The 16,892-nt window shown below is 45.3% G+C and overlaps 1 protein-coding gene across 1 annotated transcript; it reads left to right on the top strand.

Moving 5' to 3' along the window:
- Positions 1-3,671: 3,671 nt before the first annotated feature.
- LOC135508501 (chemokine XC receptor 1-like) lies at positions 3,672-16,476 on the top strand. Its single transcript, XM_064928752.1, has 3 exons — positions 3,672-4,018; positions 9,080-9,324; positions 13,728-16,476. The coding sequence occupies exons 1-3, from the start codon at positions 3,992-3,994 to the stop codon at positions 14,728-14,730; spliced, it is 1,275 nt and encodes a 424-aa protein (XP_064784824.1). The 5' UTR covers positions 3,672-3,991; the 3' UTR covers positions 14,731-16,476.
- Positions 16,477-16,892: the final 416 nt, after the last annotated feature.

Here is a 16,892-nt window from a genome sequence, read left to right as displayed (position 1 = left end):
ATTCTTTTGGAGAGATTGGAAACCCAAATTGGTCTACACGGACAAGTTCTGGCCTGGTTTAGATCTTATCGGTCGGAAAGATATCAGTTTGTCTCTGTGAATGGTTTGTCCTCTGACAAATCAACTGTAAATTTCGTAATTCCTCAAGGTTCCGTTTTAGGACCACTATTGTTTTCACTATATATTTTACCTCTTGGTGATGTTATTCGAAAACATAATGTTAACTTTCAATGCTATGCGGATGACACACAGCTGTACATTTCAATGAAACACGGTGAAGCCCCAAAATTGCCCTTGCTAGAAGCATGTGTTTCAGACATAAGGAAGTGGATGGCTGCAAACATTCTACTTTTAAATTCGGACAAGACAGAGATGCTTGTTCTAGGTCCCAAGAAACAAAGAGATCTTCTGTTGAATCTGACAATTAATCTTAATGGTTGTACAGTCGTCTCAAATAAAACTGTGAAGGACCTTGGCATTACTCTGGACCCTGATCTCTCTTTTGAAGAACATATCAAGACCATTTCAAGGAGAGCTTTTTTCAATCTACGTAACATTGCAAAAATCAGAAACTTTCTGGCCAAAAATGATGCAGAAACATTAATCCATGCTTTTGTCACTTCTATGTTAGACTACTGCAATGCTCTACTTTCCGGCTACCCGGATAAAGCACTAAATAAACTTCAGTTAGTGCTAAATACGGCTGCTAGAATCCTGACTAGAACCAAAGAATTTGATCATATTACTCCAGTGCTAGCCTCCCTACACTGGCTTCCTGTCAAATCAAGGGCTGATTTCAAGGTTTTACTGCTAACCTACAAAGCATTACATGGGCTTGCTCCTACCTATCTCTCTGATTTGGTCCTGCCGTACATACCTACAGGTACTACGGTCACAAGACGCAGGCCTCCTAATTGTCCCTAGAATTTCTAAGCAAACAGCTGGAGGCAGGGCTTTCTCCTATAGAGCTCCATTTTTATGGAACGGTCTGCCTACCCATGTCAGAGACGCAAACTCGGTCTCAACCTTTAAGTCTTTACTGAAGACTCATCTCTTCAGTGGGTCATATGATTGAGTGTAGTCTGGCCCAGGAGTGGGAAGGTGAACGGAAAGGCTTTGGAGCAACGAACCGCCCTTGCTGTCTCTGCCTGGCCGGTTCCCCTCTTTCCACTGGGAATCTCTGCCTCTAACCCTATTACAGGGGCTGGCTTACACTGGCTTACTGGGGCTCTCTCATGCCGTCCCTGGAAGGGGTGTGTCACCTGAGTGGGTTGATTCACTGATGTGGTCATCCTGTCTGGGTTGGCGCCCCCCCTTGGGTTGTGCCGTGGCGGAGGTCTTTGTGGGCTATACTCAGCCTTGCCTCAGGATGGTAAGTTGGTGGTTGAAGATATCCCTCTAGTGGTGTGGGGCCTGTGCTTTGGCAAAGTGGGTGGGGTTATATCCTGTCTGGTTGGCCCTGTCCGGAGGTATCATCGGAATGGGGCCACAGTGTCTCCTGACCCCTCCTGTCTCAGCCTCCAGTATTTATGCTGCAGTAGTTTATGTGTCGGGGGGCTAGGGTCAGTTTGTTATATCTGGAGTACTTCTCCTGTCCTATTCAGTGTTCTGTGTGAATTTAAGTGTGCTTTCTCTAATTCTCTCTTTCTCTCTTTCTTTCTCTCTCTCGGAGGACCTGAGCCCTAGGACCATGCCCCAGGACTACCTGACATGATGACTCCTTGCTGTCCCCAGTCCACCTGGCTGTGCTGCTGCTCCAGTTTCAACTGTTCTGCCTTATTATTATTAGACCATGCTGGTCATTTATGAACATTTGAACATCTTGGCCATGTTCTGTTATAATCTCCACCCGGCACAGCCAGAAGAGGACTGGCCACCCCACATGGCCTGGTTCCTCTCTAGGTTTCTTCCTAGGTTTTGGCCTTTCTAGGCAGTTTTTCCTAGCCACTGTGCTTCTACACCTGCATTGCTTGCCTTTTGGGGTTTTAGGCTGGGTTTCTGTACAGCACTTTGAGATATCAGCTGATGTACGAAGGGCTATATAAATAAATTTGATTTGAATGGTCAACAGTGCCCTGCCAGAGGATCCCAGGCTGTGTCCTGGCTCATAGGGAGATGAATGATCAACAGTGCCCTGCCAGAGGATCCCAGGCTGTGTCCTGGCTCATAGGGAGATGAATGATCAACAGTGTAGGCATGTAGACGTTTCTCCAGATCAGTGACTGAGATAAAATACTGGACTTTAGCTGTATTTCTTGGATGATTAAAGCAGTACTGGACAACCTTCTTTCCATGCAGCTTGAGGTTAAGGTCAGGGTCAAAGAAGACACCAAGGTTTCTGGCCTTAGGCTTTACATTGGTGGACAAATGACCAAGGTTATCCACAATCTAAGTTCTAGCAAGGGGGGGGGGAATACAACCTCTGATTTTTTTTAAATCATTGAGCTGGAGAAAATGGTCAGACATCCAACATTTGATGCCAGCAATACACTTGTATTACACACCTAGCGTGGTCACTGGGTCTGATTGGTAAATAGGGCTGCGTGCGTGGTGATGTCACCAGGGAATGCCTATACAGGGGGGAGATTGGGCTTCCAGAATTGATACCTGAGGGACACCGTAGTGAATAGGTCCCATAAAGATATGAGCTGAACCAGTCGAGGGCAACACCAGAGATTCCCACCCACCTCTTCATCCACTCAACAAAGATGTTATGATCAATAGTTTTAAACTGAGATCTTAAAGAACTACAATAGAGCATTTAATGGCATCCGCAGCCAACAGAAGGTCATTAATATCAACAGGAAATAGAAAAAGAAGAGAGGAAGAGGTCCTGTGGAACTCTAAAAAGGCCTCAATATCTATGTGGAAAGGGTTAAAAACAACAGCCAGTGATATTAGAGACCTTGATGTCTTTGTGGTCTAGTGACCTTTACTTTCCCAAATCCTCTTGGTACCCCTCTGTAGTTGCTAGGACCGTTCTACGAGAGGAACAGATACCCGCATGTGTTCTAGATAGATTTCAGCTCCAACCTCCACACTATGTGTGCAGCCTAAACGCTATTCTCTTTACAGTACATTGATTGAACCTTTATTTAACTAGGCAAGTCAGTTAAGAACAAATTCTTATTTAACAATGACGGCCTACCCCAGCCAAACCCTAACCCAGACGACGCTGGGGGACTCCCAATCACGCCCGTTTGTGATACAGCCTGGAATCGAACCAAGGTCTGTAGTGATGCCTCTAGCACTGAGATGCAGTGTCTTAGACTACTGTGATACAGCCTGGAATCAAACCAAGGTCTGTAGTGATGCCTCTAGCACTGAGATGCAGTGCCTTAGACCGCTGTGATACAGCCTGGAATCAAACCAAGGTCTGTAGTGATGCCTCTAGCACTGAGATGCAGTGCCTTAGACCGCTGTGATACAGCCTGGAATCAAACCAAGGTCTGTAGTGATGCCTCTAGCACTGAGATGCAGTGCCTTAGACCGCTGCGCCATTCGGGAGCCCATGTGGGCCTGGTTAAAACTAGTGCCTGTTAAAGTGAATTGAGTGCCATTTGTGACGCGTCGTATCGATGGTCTCGTCTGTTTCTCTGAGGAACAGAAACCTGCAGTTGAATTTGAGGTGCAACTTCCATACTTGGTGCGTCTCAACGGTCTATATGATGCACTACTTTGACCAGAGCCCCCACAGTACACTATATAAAGTAGTGCATCATAAAGGGAATAGGGTGCCATTCGGTCTCTCCTTAGGGTCTAGTGTTCCAGTCAGTCAGAGTACGTATCTGAGACAGGTTGACTGAATCAGATCAGTCATCCTCATCTGTAGTCACTTAGCAACAACTAGGGTCTCTGTGTTCCAGGGTCTCTGTGTTCCAGGGTCTCTGTGTTCCAGGGTCTCTGTGTTCCAGGGTCTCTGTGTTCCGGTCAGATCATCACTACCACCACCTAGTTCTGTTCTGCTGGGACGACACACCTCTACAGGGAGATGGATGCTGAAGGAGCCAACATGGAGGTAGGAGGAGGGATATACATTTTATATCTAATATAGACTGAACAAAAATATACTGAACAAAAATATACTGAACAAATATATACTGAACAAATATATACTGAACAAATATATACTGAACAAATATATAAACGCAACATGTAAAGTGTTGATCCCATGTTTCATGAGCTGAAATTAAAGATCTCAGAAATGTTCCATACAAAAAGTTTATATCTCTCAATTTTTTTGCACAAATGTGTTTACGTTCCTGTTAGTGAGCATTTCTCCTTCACCAAGATAATCCATCCACCTGGCAGGGCTGGCAGATCAAGAATCTGATTAAACAGCATGATCATTACACCTTGTGCTGGGGACAATAAAAGGCCACTAAAATGTGCAATTTTGTCAGACAACACAATGCCACAGATGTCTCAAGTTGAGGGAGCGTGAATTTGGCATGCTGAGTGCAGGAATGTCCACCAGAGATGTTGCCAGAGAACTGAAAGTTAATTTCTCTACCATAAGCAACCTCCAACATCGTTTTAGAGAACTTGGCAGTGCGTCTAACCGAACACACAACCGCAGGCCACATGTATGGCGTCGTGTGGGCGAGGTGTTTCCTGATGTCAATGTTGTGAACAGAGTGCCCCATGGTAACGGTGGGGTTATGGCATGGGCAGGCATAAGCTACGGACAATGAACACAATTACATTTTATTGATGGCAATTTGAATGCACAGTGATACTGTGACAAGTTTGAGGCCCATTGTCGTGCCATTTATCCACAGCCATCACCTCATGTTTCAGCATGATAATGCACGGCCCCATGTCACAAGGATCTGGACACAATTCCTGGAAGCTGAAAATGTCCCAGTTCTTCCATGACCTGCATATTCACCAGAAATGTCACCCATTGAGCATGTTTGGGATGCTCTGGATCGACGTGTACGACAGTGTGTTCCAGTTCCCGCCAATATCCAGTAACTTAATCATCAATGAAAAGGAAAAGGCATAACATGCACATAGGTTAGGTTACTCGGGTGACGATAGGTTAGGCTACTAGGGTGACCATAGGTTAGGCTACTAGGGCGACCATAGGTTAGGCTACTAGGGCGACGTTAGGTTAGGCTACTAGGGTGACGATAGGTTAGGCTACTAGGGCGACCATAGGTTAGGCTACTAGGGTGACCACAGGTTAGGCTACTATGGTGACCATAGGTTAGGCTACTAGGGTGACCATAGGTTAGGCTACTAGGGCGACCATAGGTTAGGCTACTAGGGCGACGATAGGTTAGGCTACTAGGGTGACCATAGGTTAGGCTACTAGGGCGATGATAGGTTAGGCTACTAGGGTGACGATAGGTTAGGCCACTAGGGTGACCATAGGTTAGGCTACTAGGGCGACGATAGGTTAGGCTACTAGGGTGACCATAGGTTAGGCAACTAGGGAGACCATAGGTTAGGCTACTAGGGCGACCATAGGTTAGGCTACTAGGGTGACCATAGGTTAGGCTACTAGGGTGACGATAGGTTAGGTTACTAGGGTGACGATAGGTTAGGCTACCCGGGTGACGATAGGTTAGGCTACTAGGGTGACGATAGGTTAGGCTACTAGGGTGACGATAGGTTAGGCTACTCGGGTGACGATAGGTTAGGTTACTAGGGTGGCGATAGGTTAGGCTACTAGGGTGACTATAGGTTAGGTTACTATGGTGACCATAGGTTAGGCTACTAGGGTGATGATAGGTTAGGTTACTAGGGTGACGATAGGTTAGGCTACTATGGTGACGATAGGTTAGGCTACTAGGGTGAAGATAGGTTAGGTTACTAGGGTGAAGATAGGTTAGGCTACTCGGGTGACGATAGGTTAGGCTACTATGGTGACCATAAGTTAGGCTACTCGGGTGACGATAGGTTAGGCTACTATGGTGAGCATAGGTTAGGCTACTATGGTGACCATAGGTTAGGCTACTATGGTGACCATAAGTTAGGCTACTAGGGTGACCATAGGTTAGGCTACTAGGGTGACCATAGGTTAGGCTACTAGGGTGAACATAGGTTAGGCTACTATGTTGAACATAGGTTAGGCTACTAGGGTGACCATAGGTTAGGCTACTAGGGTGACGATAGGTTAGGTTACGATGGTGACCATAGGTTAGGCTACAAGGGTGACCATAGGTTAGGCTACTATGGTGACCATAGGTTAGGCTACTAGGGTGACCATAGGTTAGGCTACTATGGTGACCATAGTTTAGGCTACTAGGGTGACCATAGGTTAGGCTACTATGGTGAACATGGGTTAGGCTACTATGGTGACCATAGGTTAGGCTACTAGGGTGACCATAGGTTAGGCTACTATGGTGACCATAGGTTAGGCTACTGGGGTGACCATAGGTTAGGCTACTATGGTGACCATAGGTTAGGCTACTATGGTGACCATAGGTTAGGCTACTAGGGTGACCATAGGTTAGGCTACTAGGGTGACCATAGGTTAGGCTACTAGGGTGATGATAGGTTAGGCTACTATGGTGACCATAGGTTAGGCTACTATGGTGACCATAGGTTAGGCTACTAGGGTGACCATAGGTTAGGCTACTAGGGTGACCATAGGTTAGGCTACTAGGGTGATGATAGGTTAGGCTACTATGGTGACCATAGGTTAGGCTACTAGGGTGACCATAGGTTAGGCTACTATGGTGACCATAGGTTAGGCTACTATGGTGACCATAGGTTAGGCTACTATGGTGATCATGGGTTAGGCTACTATGGTGACCATGGGTTAGGTTACTAGGGTGACCATAGGTTAGGCTACTAGTGTGACCATAGGTTAGGCTACTAGGGTGACGATAGGTTAGGTTACTATGGTGACCATGGGTTAGGCTACTAGGGTGACAATAGGTTAGGCTACTATGGTGACCATGGGTTAGGATACTAGGGTGATGATAGGTTAGGCTACTATGGTGACCATGGGTTAGGCTACTAGGGTGACGATAGGTTAGGTTACTATGGTGACCATAGGTTAGGCTACTAGGGTGACGATAGGTTAGGTTACTATGGTGACCATAGGTTAGGCTACTATGGTGACCATAGGTTAGGCTACTATGGTGACCATAGGTTAGGCTACTAGGGTGACCATAGGTTAGGCTACTAGGGTGACGATAGGTTAGGTTACTATGGTGACCATAGGTTAGGCTACTATGGTGACCATAGGTTAGGCTACTAGGGTGACCATAGGTTAGGCTACTAGGGTGACCATAGGTTAGGCTACTAGGGTGACGATAGGTTAGGTTACTGGGGTGACCATAGGTTAGGCTACTATGGTGACCATAGGTTAGGCTACTAGGGTGACCATAGGTTAGGCTACTAGGGTGACGATAGGTTAGGTTACTATGGTGACCATAGGTTAGGCTACTATGGTGACCATAGGTTAGGCTACTAGTGTGACCATAGGTTAGGCTACTAGGGTGACCATAGGTTAGGCTACTAGGGTGACGATAGGTTAGGTTACTATGGTGACCATAGGTTAGGCTACAAGGGTGACCATAGGTTAGGCTACTATGGTGACCATAGGTTAGGCTACTAGGGTGACCATAGGTTAGGCTACTATGGTGACCATAGTTTAGGCTACTAGGGTGACCATAGGTTAGGCTACTATGGTGAACATGGGTTAGGCTACTATGGTGACCATAGGTTAGGCTACTATGGTGACCATAGGTTAGGCTACTAGGGTGACGATAGGTTAGGTTACTAGGGTGAAGATAGGTTAGGCTACTCGGGTGACGATAGGTTAGGCTACTATGGTGACCATAGGTTAGGCTACTATGGTGACCATAGGTTAGGCTACTGGGGTGACCATAGGTTAGGCTACTATGGTGACCATAGGTTAGGCTACTATGGTGACCATAGGTTAGGCTACTAGGGTGACCATAGGTTAGGCTACTATGGTGACCATGGGTTAGGATACTAGGGTGATGATAGGTTAGGCTACTATGGTGACCATGGGTTAGGCTACTAGGGTGATGATAGGTTAGGTTACTATGGTGACCATAGGTTAGGCTACTAGGGTGACGATAGGTTAGGTTACTATGGTGACCATAGGTTAGGCTACTATGGTGACCATAGGTTAGGCTACTAGGGTGACCATAGGTTAGGCTACTATGGTGACCATAGGTTAGGCTACTAGGGTGACCATAGGTTAGGCTACTAGGGTGACGATAGGTTAGGTTACTATGGTGACCATAGGTTAGGCTACTATGGTGACCATAGGTTAGGCTACTAGGGTGACCATAGGTTAGGCTACTAGGGTGACGATAGGTTAGGTTACTATGGTGACCATAGGTTAGGCTGCAAGGGTGACCATAGGTTAGGCTACTATGGTGACCATAGGTTAGGCTACTAGGGTGACCATAGGTTAGGCTACTAGGGTGACGATAGGTTAGGTTACTAGGGTGACCATAGGTTAGGCTACTAGGGTGACCATAGGTTAGTTCTGCAAGGGTGACCATAGGTTAGGCTACTATGGTGACCATAGGTTAGGCTACTAGGGTGACCATAGGTTAGGCTACTAGGGTGACCATAGGTTAGGCTACTATGGTGACCATAGGTTAGGCTACTATGGTGACCATAGGTTAGGCTACTAGGGTGACCATGGGTTAGGCTACTATGGTGAACATGGGTTAGGCTACTATGGTGAACATGGGTTAGGCTACTATGGTGACCTGTTGGGTCTTACGAACCCTTCGAATGCATTGACAGAGTATTTAAATCTGATTGGGAAACAATACAGAGTAATTTAGAATTCCTTTAACAGATGTGTTTCTATTTTTGTTCAGTATATTTTAACATGATTACTGTTCACTTCAGCTTGTAACACTTCATCACAGGTATGATTGTGTCGCTCATGGAGATGTTTTGTAACCCAGATTGACTGACTCAGACTAGGAGCTAGTAAAACAGGAACTGATACCATTGAAGGTCAAATATAATGGTATATTTATTAGTATTTCAGGATGTCATTGTTACTGGGTATCGTTGAACCTTTTTCCCCTTATAGGAATCTCACTCATTAAGACTTTTTCAATCTCAGAGGTTTCCTACAGGGAACCTGTATAGCGCTGTAGAGGACGGATTGAGACCTACTACTCTCAACTATGGTACCAATAGAACCACTGATTTCTACGGCAGCGCCGACTATGACGAAGAGTACGAGGATGAACGCTGCTCCAAGACAGACGTGGTCAGGTTCGGAGCCCTCGTCACACCCATGGTCCTCTCCGTGGTCATTGTGCTAAGCCTTGTGGGTAACCTGCTGGTGCTGGTGATTCTGGCCAGGTAGGACAGTCTGATGATGACAAATAGATCATTAATATTTTCCTCATTTTCACTTGGCTTGCTGCTCTTGTCATGCATCTTGTTTTGAGAGAGCGAGGTAACTAGTGACAGGATGGAGGAAGTATTGTGCTAATCTGAAGGAGTGGTCTTCCTCAGTGGTCTGTGTTATCTGAAGGAGTGGAGTCTTCCTCACTGGTCTGTGTTATCTGAAGGAGTGGAGTCTTCCTCAGTGGTCTGTGTTATCTGAAGGAGTGGTCTTCCTCAGTGGTCTGTGTTATCTGAAGGAGTGGAGTCTTCCTCACTGGTCTGTGTTATCTGAAGGAGTGGTCTTCCTCAGTGGTCTGTGTTATCTGAAGGAGTGGTCTTCCTCACTGGTCTGTGTTATCTGAAGGAGTGGAGTCTTCCTCACTGGTCTGTGTTATCTGAAGGAGTGGTCTTCCTCACTGGTCTGTGTTATCTGAAGGAGTGGTCTTCCTCACTGGTCTGTGTTATCTGAAGGAGTGGTCTTCCTCACTGGTCTGTGTTATCTGAAGGAGTGGTCTTCCTCACTGGTCTGTGTTATCTGAAGGAGTGGAGTCTTCCTCACTGCCTAATAGCCTAGTTCAGGGCGCTCTAACCCAGTTTCTGAAGAACTACCATCCTGTAGGTTTTCACTCCAATCCTAATCTAGCACACCTGATTCTTATAATTAGTTGAGGTAACTGAACCAGGTTAGTTACAACTGGGGTTGGAGCGAAAACCTACAGGAGGGTCTCTCTCCAGGAACAGGGTTGGAGCGAAAACCTACAGGAGAGTATCTCTCCAGGAACAGGGTTGGAGTTAAAACCTCCAGGATGGTATCTCTCCAAGAACAGGGTTGGAGTTAAAACCTACAGGAGGGTCTCTCTCCAGGAACAGGGTTGGAGTTAAATCCTACAGGAGGGTCTCTCTCCAGTAACAGGGTTGGAGTTAAAACCGACAGGAGGGTCTCTCTCCAGTAACAGGGTTGGAGTTAAAACCTACAGGAGGGTCTCTCTCCAGGAACAGGGCTGGAGTTAAAACCTACAGGAGGGTCTCTCTCCAGGAACAGGGTTGGAGTTAAAACCTCTAGGATGGTATCTCTCCAGGAACAGGGCTGGAGTTAAAACCTACAGGAGGGTCTCTCTCCAGGAACAGGGTTGGAGTTAAAACCTCTAGGATGGTATCTCTCCAGGAACAGGGCTGGAGTTAAAACCTACAGGAGGGTCTCTCTCCAGGAACAGGGATGGGGAGCCCTGGTCTAGATACACAGGAGGGTATCTCTCCAGGAACAGGGTTGGAGTTAAAACCTCTAGGATGGTATCTCTCCAGGAACAGGGTTGGAGTTAAGACCTACAGGAGGGTCTCTCTCCAGGAACAGGGTTGGAGTTAAAACCTACAGAAGGGTATCTCTCTTGGAACAGGGTTGGAGTTAAAACCTACAGGAGGGTCTCTCTCCAGGAACAGGGTTGGAGTTAAAACCTACAGGAGGGTATCTCTCCAGGAACAGGGTTGGAGAGCCTAGTTTGAACCATAACTCTTACTGTAGTCTTCATCAGGGTTACAGGGTAGGACTATTACTGTAGTCTTCATCAGGGTTTCAGGGTAGGACTATTACTGTAGTCTTCATCAGGGTTACAGGGTAGGACTATTACTGTAGTCTTCATCAGGGTTACAGGGTAGGACTATTACTGTAGTCTTCATCAGGGTTTCAGGGTAGGACTACTACTGTAGTCTTCATCAGGGTTTCAGGGTAGGACTACTACTGTAGTCTTCATCAGGGTTTCAGGGTAGGACTACTACTGTAGTCTTCATCAGGGTTTCAGGGTAGGACTACTACTGTAGTCTTCATCAGGGTTTCAGGGTAGGACTACTACTGTAGTCTTCATCAGGGTTACAGGGTAGGACTATTACTGTAGTCTTCATCAGGGTTTCAGGTTAGGACTACTACTGTAGTCTTCATCAGGGTTACAGGGTAGGACTATTACTGTAGTCTTCATCAGGGTTACAGGGTAGGACTACTACTGTAGTCTTCATCAGGGTTTCAGGGTAGGACTACTACTGTAGTCTTCATCAGGGTTTCAGGGTAGGACTACTACTGTAGTCTTCATCAGGGTTACAGGGTAGGACTATTACTGTAGTCTTCATCAGGGTTTCAGGTTAGGACTACTACTGTAGTCTTCATCAGGGTTACAGGGTAGGACTATTACTGTAGTCTTCATCAGGGTTACAGGGTAAGACTACTACTGTAGTCTTCATCAGGGTTTCAGGGTAGGAATATTACTGTAGTCTTCATCAGGGGTACAGGGTAGGACTATTACTGTAGTCTTCATCAGGGTTTCAGGGTAGGACTACTACTGTAGTCTTCATCAGGATTTCAGGGTAGGACTACTACTGTAGTCTTCATCAGGGTTACAGGGTAGGACTACTACTGTAGTCTTCATCAGGGTTTCAGGGTAGGACTACTACTGTAGTCTTCATCAGGGTTTCAGGGTAGGACTACTACTGTAGTCTTCATCAGGGTTACAGGGTAGGACTACTACTGTAGTCTTCATCAGGGTTTCAGGGTAGGACTACTACTGTAGTCTTCATCAGGGTTACAGGGTAGGACTATTACTGTAGTCTTCATCAGGGTTTCAGGGTAGGACTACTACTGTAGTCTTCATCAGGGTTACAGGGTAGGACTATTACTGTAGTCTTCATCAGGGTTTCAGGGTAGGACTACTACTGTAGTCTTCATCAGGGTTACAGGGTAGGACTACTACTGTAGTCTTCATCAGGGTTTCAGGGTAGGACTATTACTGTAGTCTTCATCAGGGTTACAGGGTAGGACTACTACTGTAGTCTTCATCAGGGTTACAGGGTAGGACTACTACTGTAGTCTTCATCAGGATTTCAGGGTAGGACTACTACTGTAGTCTTCATCAGGGTTACAGGGTAGGACTACTACTGTAGTCTTCATCAGGGTTACAGGGTAGGACTACTACTGTAGTCTTCATCAGGGTTACAGGGTAGGACTACTACTGTAGTCTTCATCAGGGTTACAGGGTAGGACTACTACTGTAGTCTTCATCAGGGTTACAGGGTAGGACTACTACTGTAGTCTTCATCAGGGTTACAGGGTAGGACTACTACTGTAGTCTTCATCAGGGTTTCAGGGTAGGACTACTACTGTAGTCTTCATCAGGGTTACAGGGTAGGACTACTACTGTAGTCTTCATCAGGGTTTCAGGGTAGAACTACTACTGTAGTCTTCATCAGGGTTTCAGGGTAGGACTACTACTGTAGTCTTCATCAGGGTTACAGGGTAGGACTACTACTGTAGTCTTCATCAGGGTTACAGGGTAGGACTACTACTGTAGTCTTCATCAGGGTTTCAGTGTAGGACTATTACTGTAGTCTTCATCAGGGTTACAGGGTAGGACTACTACTGTAGTCTTCATCAGGGTTACAGGGTAGGACTACTACTGTAGTCTTCATCAGGGTTACAAGTTAGGACTACTACTGTAGTCTTCATCAGGGTTACAGGGTAGGACTACTACTGTAGTCTTCATCAGGGTTACAGGGTAGGACTACTACTGTAGTCTTCATCAGGGTTACAAGTTAGCACTACTACTGTAGTCTTCATCAGGGTTACAGGGTAGGATTACTACTGTAGTCTTCATCAGGGTTACAGGGTAGGACTACTACTGTAGTCTTCATCAGGGTTACAGGGTAGGACTACTACTGTAGTCTTCATCAGGGTTACAGGGTAGGACTACTACTGTAGTCTTCATCAGGGTTTCAGGGTAGGACTACTACTGTAGTCTTCATCAGGGTTACAGGGTAGGACTACTACTGTAGTCTTCATCAGGGTTTCAGGGTTTCAGGGTAGGACTACTACTGTAGTCTTCATCAGGGTTACAGGGTAGGACTACTACTGTAGTCTTCATCAGGGTTTCAGGGTAGGACTTCTACTGTAGTCTTCATCAGGGTTTCAGGGTAGGACTACTACTGTAGTCTTCATCAGGGTTACAGGGTAGGACTACTACTGTAGTCTTCATCAGGGTTACAGGGTAGGACTACTACTGTAGTCTTCATCAGGGTTTCAGGGTAGGACTATTACTGTAGTCTTCATCAGGGTTACAGGGTAGGACTACTACTGTAGTCTTCATCAGGGTTACAGGGTAGGACTACTACTGTAGTCTTCATCAGGGTTACAAGTTAGGACTACTACTGTAGTCTTCATCAGGGTTACAGGGTAGGACTACTACTGTAGTCTTCATCAGGGTTACAGGGTAGGACTACTACTGTAGTCTTCATCAGGGTTACAAGTTAGCACTACTACTGTAGTCTTCATCAGGGTTACAGGGTGTTTAAAACAGTGTTGTGTTTAAAACAGTGTTGTGTGTCTGCTTCTCTCCCAGGTACGAGCATCTTCGGTCACTGACAAATGCGTTCATGATGAACCTGGCGTTGTCTGACCTGGTGTTCACCTGCGGCCTCCCCTTCTGGGTCTCCTATCACATGATTGGCTGGAGCTACGGTGACCTCACGTGTAAGGCGGTTAGCTTCCTGTTCTATGCTGGCTACTACAGCAGTGGCATCTTCCTCATCCTAATGACACTGCATCGTTACCTGGCCGTGCTCCACCCCCTGTCTTACCTGGTGTCAGGCCCCTCCCACTCTCAGGGCACCTGGAGCGCTGTCGTATCATTGGTCGTCTGGATCGGCAGTCTGTTAGCTGCTATGCCAGCTCTCATCTTTACCAAGTTCATCATCACTGATTCTACTGACCTTAAAGACCCTCTGGACCCGAACAACCCTGATGGGCCTAGTGACTCTAACGCCTCTAGTGGTGAACGGCGGTACTGTGAGGTTGCAGATGTCAGCTGGAGGCTGTGGGGGGTCTACCAGCAGAACATCCTGTTCATAGTGACATTATTAGTGGTGTGTGTCTGTTACAGTCAGATTCTAGTCCGCCTCCTGAGACCCAGGGTTAGGGTTAGACGCCAGAGGAGCGGAGGAGACAGGAGGAGCCACAGGACCGCCAGGCTGGTCTTCGGCCTGGTCCTGGTTTTCTTTGTGGGCTGGGCGCCGTACAACGTGGTCATCTTCCTCAGGACACTGGCGTATAAGAGTCAAGATGGCGGCGGTGCTGATTCATCCACAACACTATGGGACGAGTGTGGCACCAGCACCACGTTGGACTACTCCTTCTATGTGACCAGGCTGCTGGCGTTCTCCTACTGCTGTCTCAACCCTTTGTTCTACGTGTTCGTTGGGGTCAAGTTCCGGAACCACCTGAAGAGAATGTTGAAGGGTTGTTGTCATGGTGTTACCGTTGTCAATAACAACAACAACAGCAGTGTTCTGTACAGGAGCAGCAGACTGACATCACAGTCCAGTGGGGAGGAGTTCTCACTTTAAATAACAACACTGTAAACAACATCAACAATAGCAGTAGTCTGTACAGGAGTAGCAGACGGACATCACAGTCCAGGGGGAGGAGTCACTGTACTAGACATCACTTTCATACTAGATATTGTAGTATTCTTTACTTCATGATACCTGGAGCCTTACACTGAACCCAAACCAGACATGCATACATTTGTTTTGTACCCCTACACCAAACGCGATCACAACACGCAGGTTAAAATATCAAAACAATTATTAATTTGGGGACAGGTCGATAAGCATTAAACATTTATGGAAATGTAGCTAGCTAGCTTGCACTTGCTAGGTAATTTGTCTTATTTAGCTAGATTGCTGTTGCTAGCTAATTTGTCCTGGGACATTGAGTTGTTATTTTACCTTAAATGCACAAGGTCCTCTACTCTGACAATTAATCCACACGTAAAATGGTCAACCAAATCGTTTCTAGTCACCTCTCCTCCTTCCAGGCTTTTTCATCTTTGAATTTATATGATGATTGGCATCTAAACTTTCATAGTATTACCATGACGACCGGCAACACATTTCCTATTTCAATCACCCATGTGGGTATAACCAATGAGGAGATGGTACGTGAGTATGATCTGCATCAGAAATAGAACTGATTCTATTTTAGCCCTTGGCAATGCAGACGATCGTTGGCGCACGTGAGCAGTGTGGGTGCAATAATTGAATAACATAGATTTCTAAATTTATTTTGCAACGCTCGTGCACGCGATGTTGTCAGGGTATTACACGTTCATACTAGATATTGTAGTATTCTTTACTTCATGATAACTGAAGCCTTTCACTGGATCGATTTTCCATTCATATTATCCATTTGCAGATAATGATTGCATTCCTCAAGACTATTTGAGGTGTTTATATCATACCCCTTTAATACCATGTTTAATACCATGTTTAATACCATGTTTAATACCATGTGTAATACCACATTTAATACCATGTTTAATACCACGTTTAATACCATGTTTAATACCATGTTTAATACTAGGTTTAATACCATGTTTAATACCACATTTAATACCATGTTTAATACTAGGTTTAATACCATGTTTAATACCACGTTTAATACCATGTGTCATACCATGTTTAATACTAGGTTTAATACCATGTTGAATACCATGTTTAATCATATGTTTAATACCATGTTTAATACCATGTTTAATACCACATTTAATACTACGTTTAATACTAGGTGTAATACCATGTTTAATACCACGTTTAATACCACGTTTAATACCAGGTTTAGAAGCAAATTAAATTGTGATTGTTGTATTTTGATTGCTGTAAGTCAAATCAGATTGTATTTGTCATATACACATGTTTAGCAGATGTTATTGGTCATATACACATGTTTAGCAGATGTTATTGGTCATATACACATGTTTAGCAGATGTTATTGATCATATACACATGTTTAGCAGATGTTATTGTGGGTATAGTAAAATGCTTGTGTGTCTGGCTCCAAGTATGTAGTAATATCTAACAATTCACAACAATACACACAATCTAAAAGTAGAAGAATGCAATTAAGGAATTGACAGAGAGAAAGAGCAGGTCCTGCTTGTACGTAAACACACCAGCCATTGTGTTACCATACTGTAGGTTCATATAATCAGCATATATTTTTCATGGTCAGATTTGAATTGTGTAAATATTGAACTATTGTTTAATGTTTTTAAGTCTTCTGAATAAAGTACTGATTTGTTTTAACATTGATGGAAAATGTCTTAACTGTCCAATATATCACAACAATTAATGATTTGATAATTTGACTAAATTTGAAACTGATGTGAAAATGAGGAACATGTAGTCTGTCCCCTCCACCCCAGAACAGGTTAACAGATCTCTAAATGAGGAACATGCAGTCTGTCCCCTCCACCCCAGAACAGGTTAACAGATCTCTAAATGAGGAACATGCAGTCTGTCCCCTCCACCCCAGAACAGGTTAACAGATCTCTAAATGAGGAACATGCAGTCTGTCCCCTCCACCCCAGAACAGGTTAACAGATCTCTAAATGAGGAACATGCAGTCTGTCCCCTCCACCCCAGAACAGGTTAACAGATCTCTAAATGAGGAACATGCAGTCTGTCCCCTCCACCCCAGAACAGGTTAACAGATCTCTAAATGAGGA

The sequence above is a fragment of the Oncorhynchus masou genome, chromosome 3 (genome assembly GCF_036934945.1).
Source record: "Oncorhynchus masou masou isolate Uvic2021 chromosome 3, UVic_Omas_1.1, whole genome shotgun sequence".
NCBI lineage: Eukaryota > Metazoa > Chordata > Actinopteri > Salmoniformes > Salmonidae > Oncorhynchus > Oncorhynchus masou.
This window is presented reverse-complemented; position numbering and strand designations above follow the sequence as displayed.